Genomic DNA, 8,841 nt, shown 5'->3' with positions numbered 1-8,841 from the left:
AGATTCATTCATGGAAGGATGTAACAGACCCTGACCTTGTAAGTCAATTTGGATAAAGTTTTCAGTAAAATATACAATGAAAGGATTTAAGTCAGAGATCTTTGAAGGGTTACCAATTCATAAGTGACTACACCTAGAAAGGAGAGCCTGTTCTGATGTTGAATACATAAAGAACTTTACATAGCAGAAGAAACTTAAGCTGGATAACAGTAGGTGTAGATGAAAAAAAAAATAAAAAGAAGGAACAATAGCATAAACTGGTCAGCCACCCACTTTTGTAAGGCTGGCCCTGAGGTAGGACTAAAGCAGAGAGCCTTTGCAAAATGTGGTCTTTTAATAAGTGAAAGATGTGAACCTGGAGGTGTGTTCAAATGTTCCCAGTTGTGTGACTCTGCTATTCTAGTGGGCAGCACCTTAAGGGGCTGCTACTTTCACACAGCAGATGAGTTGTAGCTGGAGGCAGAACAGTTGAAGGTTCTTGAAGGAGTCCAAGTCATCTTTTGTGCTCCTGCCTATGGACAATCTTCAAAGTAAACTGTAAAAAAAATAAAGATTTGATTCCAAGATTCAATAGATCTTTCTTTTCCACTTTTTGCCGAATTTAATCCCCATGTATGCCCATGAAAATAAAGGTTTTAGAGTGGTTTTAGAGAGATGCCATAGGGGAACTGTTTTTGGTTTTCAGAGGAAACATCCACACAGCGGTTTCAGAAAACCTTTATTTAGATCTGCAACAATCCATTAACAAACATGAGTAGCTTCTACCACATTTGTAAAATACCAGTGAGTTTCTGATTTTCAAAGGATTCTTGCTGCACGAGGTAACACAGTCTAAGTTTAGCTTTTCTTGATTTGTTTGTATTTGGCTAGGTAGACTACTACATTTTACATTTCTGTTTTGTTCACTTATTGAGTCTTTTCAAAGCTTAAAGAACCAGCTTCATATGCACAGAACTCTTCACAGAATTAAATGGTTCTTTGTCAACCAATAGTTATACAAGGAACCACACAACCCTGTAAAGTGTCAATTTTAGAACTATTATTTTAAGAGTGTAGGAAATAAAATTATATAACAGAACATCATAAATCTCATTTATGTCAGCTCAGCATTGACAGAGGTTAAAGCCAGCCCGGGCAACATGGAGTACAAGATGGGGACCATCCCTGGATAGAGCAAACAGCTACAGTCCAAGTGAATTTTATTTTTGTTTTGGCGCCAATACCAATTTCTTGTCACTTTCCTGGTCTGGTATCTGTCTGCATGGGGTTTGCATGTTCCAACTTCATCTGTGTGGCTTTTTCTCCTTGCATTCTACTTTCTGCCCTTTCATGCCAAGAATGTCACATTGCATTCTGTGAATGTCTAGCCATCAGTCAATTAAAGTGTAGTCATATCTGTCAACTGTTAGTTATGTCTTTGTCCTTCACACTTCATGGATACGCTCTGATACCCCAGGACCTTGAAATCTGAGTAACTGTATGGAAGAAAATGGAGAACTGATTTGTATGAGACACATCAGATAGACTCTTCTTTCTTTTTCAAAGCATATCTAGCTTCAAGGACTGAAGAGATAATCTGTAGTAAGCCCACCTTCGGTGGAAGCCAACAATTCCCTGACTGTTTAAAACACCCAGCGATCCTCATGGCTTCTCTCAAGCTCTGATTTTTCACATCACCCCAGCTTTGGGCAAGGGATTTTTAGACACACATGGCACCAAGCAAGCATTAGCTCCTTCATCAGGTAACAAAGTTTTCTTTAACTGCATTTAGTTGCCTAGATGGGGGTCCTGCGATGTGGCGTCACACCCTCAGCCCTGCTTATCAGTGTGCTCAGTTGCTGGCATAGCAGAGGAATCTTTGAAGTAGTGGTCTGTGTCAGCTGATAACACTGGGGGTGTGATGTTTCAGGAAAGTAAAAACAGAAGACTTCAGTACGCTCACCCACTCCTACCTTCTGTGACACTTTTAAAATTAATGAGCACCTTGGAAATGAGGTAAGGAGTCTTCTCTTTGCTTTTAAGATATTTATAATAGAGACGGTAAATGTGGTAAGCAGAGGAACAATTAGTTATTAGCTGGGTAGTGCAGGCCATCCGCATCTAAAGATTTGAAAGCCTAACAAGCAGCAGTAGGGCTTTGGTAAGGTGGCAATCAGACGGCAGGCCTGTAATTGCCAGCACAGACAAGGAGTGTGATACACATGTGCACTGTGGGACAGGCTGTGCAGTCTTTAAGTTTTAACGTTGTCCCACATCTGCACATCCTTAAGAAATATAATGAAGCCTCCTCCTCAACAGTGTTTTAACATTGGAGTTTATAAGTGTTTGTTTGCTCAGAATGAAATTCAGGTGCTCCCTTTCAAGACAAGCTAAACCTTGGAATACTGTTTAATTGTTTTCAGTCTTGCTTATTTGTTTCCTTAATACTTACACTGAAGCATCCTGCAAAATTCACAAACAGATTAATGACAGCTGACATTCTGAGATCACATAAGGCACAGTCTGGAAACAAAATGTCTCACCTCCACCCTAGTCTGCCCCACTGAGTGGTGGATACAAGACAGCTGAAAACCTAAGAGACTTTTCTTTCCCAACTTGAGTAAGCCGATGTAATTGTAGAAAGCTCCCTCTAGTGGTCTAAAGGATGCAGTGGATTCCTAAAAGGAGCAACATCAGGGAAGTAAAGCAATTAGGTGTAATAGATCAGAAATCATATGGTATATGGTTGTAATTGTTGTGCTTGTGAGAAAAATAAAATTTGATTTGATTTACTGTCATCTGTACAGAGTACAGTAAAATGTATACTTTGCATGTGCTAATAAGGTAAATAAAGGTAACAGAGAGCTTATATTCTTTTTTGTCATCTAACTTGTAAATTCCTGAAGTGCAAATGAGATAGAACGTTTACTCACTCCTTAGTTTTATTATAATACACATGAAATACATTTTATTTATTTATTATTTTTATTATTGCTATTTTGTGTATGTAACACAGTAGATGAATCACGTGACCATTATTTGTCGTGTTTGTGATGTCACTGGACTTCCAGTATAAATATGACGGTGCTGCTGGTGGAATTCATCCCTTGGCTGAATCAACTAAAAAAACTTTAGTGAGAGCTTTACTTGAAGTAGGCCTAGAGCTATGCTTTGTTTTCGGATCTGATCTATTTTTTGACTTTTGACTTTGATTTGTCCTGGTTCTTCATTTGCTCAGTTTCATTTTTGATCCTACAGTTGTAATCTTGATAACCAATTTTGTTTTGTTTCTGCTCATCTCTGAGTCTTTTGAATCACTCAGAATAATCCCTGGAGACTCTTTCTCCTAACAGGTGTATGTAGTCCATTTCAAATTACAAGCACAAATGAATAAAATTCACTATTTCAGGCAAAATTCTGTTTAGAAAGGCAGTTTGCGCCATGCCAATTAAGTGGACAAAGAAGAAATTACATATGAAATGTCAGCTGCTTCTTATATACCCAGCATTAAGATGTCAGCGATGATGTGTTACAGTAATAATGTTAAGTGCTTGTCTAATCTGTATTTTCCATCCCTCTGTCCTTTGTTCTGCAGAAGACATCACTGTAAATTATTGAACCTCCTGTCCATCACTCTCTACATTCTGTGCTATACTGAACTTGGATTTGGGAATGACGATGATGTTCCTGAAAAACCAAAGGAATACCAGGCCATATACAATTCTCTTAATATTACAGAAATTCCAGAAACCATCAAGCCACTCCTCACAGAAGTCTACTTTATTCAGACAGGTATCACAAACATCAGAGCTGGTGCCTTCAGGAACAATTTGAATCTTACAATAATCCACTTTGTCAGCAATCCAATAAATTCTGTGGATGTGAGGGCATTTGAAGGTCTCAGCATTATCACTGACATTGCCATTTCAGGCTCTCACCTGACATTCCTACCAGTGGGGGTATTCAGTGACACGAAAAACCTCAAAATCCTCAGTTTAAAAGACAATCAGTTACAGAGGCTGGACAAGGGACTCTTTGATGGCCTCACTAACCTAACACATCTTCAGCTCTACACAAACAACCTCACCCAGTTGCCTGAAGGACTCTTTGATGACCTGGAACATCTTACACTTCTCAGTCTGGCTAAGAACCGCATCAGGACCATCTCCAGAGAGCTGTTCAACAAACTTGCAAAGCTGAAGAAGTTGAGACTGTACGAGAACGAACTGGAAGACCTTCCTGATGGACTGTTTAAGGACATGCCAGGGCTCACTGAAATACTTCTCCACTCCAACAGGATAAGGACCCTGCCTGCCCATGCATTCTCACACAACAGCATGCTAGAAAAGATACAGCTGGAGAAGAATTCACTCACTGAATTGCCACATGGAATTTTCTTTCATCTTTCCAATTTGAAGACCCTAATGCTACACAACAACCAGCTTGTTCAGCTTCCCACTGCTCTTTTTGGACAGATGCCCAAATTAACTGAACTTAGACTAAACCAAAATAATCTAAGTGCTCTTCCGCCAGGTATCTTCAGCAACTTAACATCTCTGAAAAAGCTCTTTTTGTCCAATAATAAACTTACAGGACTACACACTGAAAGTTTTACAGGTCTTCCTCAACTCACTGAACTTTATTTGCAGGAAAACAACCTGAAAAGTCTAAGCAGTGAAATCTTCAAAGGCATTCCCAAGCTAAAGATCCTCAATCTGACAAACAATCAGCTGACTACTGTTCCAGCTGATTTATTTAACTCCCTTTCACAGATCAACAGAATTTCCATCGAGGGTAATCCATGGAGCTGTGATTGTAGCTTAATTGGACTACTCACATGGATACAAAATAGAAAGTTCTCCTCAGCTGCAACCTGTGAAAGTCCGCTGAACCTCCATGGAAATCTGTTAACCTCCATAACTGTGGACAAATTAATTTGTCCACTCACAACTCCGATTTCTACAACCAGTTCAGTGAAGCCAACTACAGCATCAACAATGTTTTCCCCTGCTCAAAGTACTTTACAGAGTACAGAGTCAATAACTATGGCAAAATCAAGCACAACTACACAGTCAATTACAACCACAACTGTGCCGACTACTACACCAGTATGGACAACATCAGCTAAACCAGAGACCTCAGAGGTGACCTCTATCTTGACAACCCAGTCAACTACTATGCCAACGTGGATAATGTCAACACAACCAGAGACCACAGAGATGACCTCTATCTTGACAACCAAGCCAACTACTACACCAATGTGGACAACGTCAACCAAACCAGAGACCACAGAGGTGACCTCTATCTTGACAACCCAGCTAACTACTAAACCAATGTGGACAACGTCAACCAGCCCAGAGACCACAGAGGTGACCTCTATCTTGACAACCCAGCCAACTACTACACCAATGTGGACAATGTCAACCAGCCCAGAGACCACAGAGGTGATCTCTATCTTGACAACCCAGCCAACTACTACACCAATGTGGACAACGTCAACCAGCCCAGTGACCACAGAGTTGACCTCTATTGTGATAACCCAGCCCACTATTACACCAATGTGGACAACCTCAACCAGGACAGAGACCATAGACTTGACCACCATATTGACAACAGAGCCAACTGCTACACTGGTACGGACAACATCCACAATAGGAGAGACTACAGAGGTGTCCACCATATTGACAACTTTACTTACTACTCCACTAGTCATGATGACAACACCTACACCACAGACAACAGAGACTACAACAGTGATGACGATCCCACCAACCACTACACCATTCTGGGTGATATCAACTAGGCCAGACACAAAAGAGGTGACCACTGTCACGACAAACTTGTTAACTACCTCTCCAGTTTGGACACCAACATCATTCAAAAGAACAGAAATTACAACTGTTGGAGCTCTACTCAATCCTTCTGCCTGGACCACATCAACAAGACCAGAGATAACAAAGATGACAACTCTTTTGACAACTATTTTAACAACATTTGCAACTACTAAACAAGTTTGGGACAACCACACCAAACTGGGTCCTACAAAGATGCCAACCTGCACTGCAACCACACAAGTAGCAAGCACCATTACAGGGGTAAATGCATTTGCCAGAACTAACAAGGATTTCACTGTCAGACTCAAAGTTGTCTGTGAAGTCTCTCTGGTCTTTTATAATTTCATGCTGTTCATAGAAATCTGTTGCGTGGTAGTTCTGTTGAGATTTGTGGTTGTAGTTTATCGTGCCTGCCAGTTTAGGAATAAAAAGATGGCCAGTATCAGTCTGGTTCATTTCTCGCACCGGAAGGAGCCAGTTCTGCACATAGTACATAGCACAACTCAGAATCCCTCCTTCACTCCACAGCAGCAGCAACAGAAGTGACATCTTTTTAAACTCTCACTTTATGTTTGATCAGTGTGGAAGAAGGCATGTGAACAATGGAACAGCATATAAGGTGCTTGCACCAGGGCCCCAGAGTATCAGAGATGAATGAAGTTGTTGAATACAATTTTGAGTGTAGCAAACTGACACCTATGAGGAAGAGCTGAAGTAAAACATGGTTGTCTGGAGACAATAAATTGATATTCTGTGCAAAGTTTCTGAACTGTACTTTGGTAGTGTTATCAATAAAATATCGTCAAAAATTTTGAAAGCAGGATGCTGCCTTTTTAAATGTGGATCACAGGCCCCATTAACATGGACAATTTGCAAATATTAACTCATAACACTTTGTATCTTGAGTAGCTGTAGCACTCTACACACATTTCCTTTGCCTTGGTGTAAAGATAAGGGGACACTGTCCACACAGCAAATGGCACCCACGCTTTTGTATATCGAGCCTTTCAGAAAAAGCATCACATTAATATGGTTTACATTTTCAGATTGTTTTCTTGACTTGTTTGCACAACTGAGTCCTATACACTTTACATATCTTGCTCAAAGTCACGCAGAGGCCTACTTCCTTACATTTAGGTGTTCCCCTACCAAATAGTACTAATATGTTTCTACAGTATGCCACTGCATGATATGGGCATTTTTCTTTCTTTGGGTAAGCTGGTAAAGTTGCCCCTGTTTAGGCAACACACGGAGGGCTTCAGGAAGGTTAGCCTGTGATTTGTAGAAGCCATTGGACTCTTCAAGACAAACATAGACAACTCGTGTGTTTAATAGGAATCCTGGTTCAAATTCTGGAGGATCATAAAGTGCAGGAAGAAAAAAGTGGAAGTCAGGGAGGATAGGAAGGAGGATGAAGGCATGAATTTTAAGTGGAAATGCACAGTGCAGTATGAAGCAACCAGTTCTTGAAGGAAGATCATAAGGAACAGCTGAAGCCACTGCTTCAGTGAAATAGAAATAGTAGTGGTATATAGCGATATTCCCCTCAAAATAACATTCTCAAACCTGCTTAATCTTAATGAGAGTTAGAGGTGAACCCTGCCCTGATAGTATTGTTTATCCGATAGGGTAAATCTTTGGGAATGTGGGATAAATATGAGTACCTGAAGCTAAACCCATGTTGCAGACAGTGATTGAGTGTGCGATTGAAGCTGCGGTTAACGGATACATGAGGCAACAGTGTTAATCACTGTGACACCTTAGAAATGTATTGTTTAAGGGATTTAAATAATTCTATCAACTGTTACAGGAAACTTGTAAACACGCAGATACAGACATATACACACAAAGTATATTTGTAGCTAGTAATGCACAAAAGGAGAAAATGAATCATGTATCTTGAAATAGTTTTGTCTTCCTAAATTATTAGACATACAGGAATGAAAGGAAATATATAACAAATGAGGGAGTGGATCAATAAGTTGGAGTTCGGAGGGTGTTGGTCATAAAGTTTTTTTTTTAATTTTAATGTTTCTTTTTTAGGCCTGCATATGATGGGTTCATGTCCAAATGTCTATTAATGGTGTTTTCATTTAAAAGCCATGATTCAGCCAGCCATCTGGAACTTTTAGTATTAGCCCTCAATCTTAATTGCACCATGTTGCAGCTAAACGTGTGTTTGGTTGAAGTTCTATATACATTTATCAGAGATCATGGGTCCTTCCTTCTGAGAGCATTGCGATGTTCTTGTATGCGTGTTGTGAGTGTTTTAGACATTTGTCCCATGTACTGTATATAGCTCGGCACACGTTGCATGGTATATTGTATACTGTGTTCTGTGTCACTGATGCAGATTTCTTACTTCTTTGGCTGTCAGAAGGAAGAACCCACAATCTCTGATATGCTCACATACAGTACAAGTTCAAACAAACATACGTTTAACTGGGACACAGTGCAAGTAAAATTCACGGCTAATACTGAGATTAGGGCTTCGCTGACCCTTGCCTGTCCACTTCACAAATAGTATAGAATCTCAGCTAAAGGCCTGGAGGAGTGGGATCTCCATCAACTACTCATCCCCTGCTAGCAAGGAGCAGTCACTGTGAGTCAGTACAAGAGACATTAGTAGAAATACGTTTTGTGTACTATTGACTGCATTCACCAGTATGTTTTGATTCCATCTTCAGGGTGCATGCAGCTAAATAACCACACTCCACCATTCATCTTTAATTCTGAATCCTATGCAAAGCCTACCCCATTTGGATTGTTATGAGTATAATCATTTTTGTGACTGTGCTCTTTACATTGCACCTCACTGTTCTGACTGACTGCCTACAGTATTTAGACAATTACATCAGATATGTAATTTTCTGTATTTACAATTTAGGAATTGGTTTCTAACAATAGTGAAGATGGTTATTGTTACACAGAGAGCTAAATGCAGAGTATGTGAACTGATCAACCACCGCAGTATTAGGAGGTTCCACCTTTTTGTCTGAACTCCAACTCCTCATCCATTAGACCATGC

General features: G+C 40.1%; 1 protein-coding gene across 1 annotated transcript; it reads left to right on the top strand.

The window, feature by feature from the left end:
- Positions 1-1,751: 1,751 nt before the first annotated feature.
- LOC120537265 (leucine-rich repeat-containing protein 4-like) lies at positions 1,752-6,614 on the top strand. Its single transcript, XM_039766077.1, has 2 exons — positions 1,752-1,995; positions 3,575-6,614. Exons 1-2 carry the CDS (start codon positions 1,901-1,903, stop codon positions 6,357-6,359), a joined length of 2,880 nt encoding a protein of 959 aa, XP_039622011.1. The 5' UTR covers positions 1,752-1,900; the 3' UTR covers positions 6,360-6,614.
- Positions 6,615-8,841: the final 2,227 nt, after the last annotated feature.

This window comes from Polypterus senegalus, chromosome 1 (assembly GCF_016835505.1).
Source record: "Polypterus senegalus isolate Bchr_013 chromosome 1, ASM1683550v1, whole genome shotgun sequence".
Taxonomy (NCBI): Eukaryota; Metazoa; Chordata; class Cladistia; order Polypteriformes; family Polypteridae; genus Polypterus; species Polypterus senegalus.
Note: the sequence above shows the minus strand (reverse complement) of the source record. Positions and strands in the feature narration are given on the sequence as shown.

Coding starts and splice junctions, on each gene's coding strand:
- LOC120537265 (XM_039766077.1), top strand. CDS start 1,901: ATGTTTCAGGAAAGTAAAAACAGAAGACTTCAGTACGCTCACCCACTC. Junction 1,996..3,574: donor ATGAGCACCTTGGAAATGAG/GTAAGGAGTCTT, acceptor TTTGTTCTGCAG/AAGACATCACTGTAAATTAT.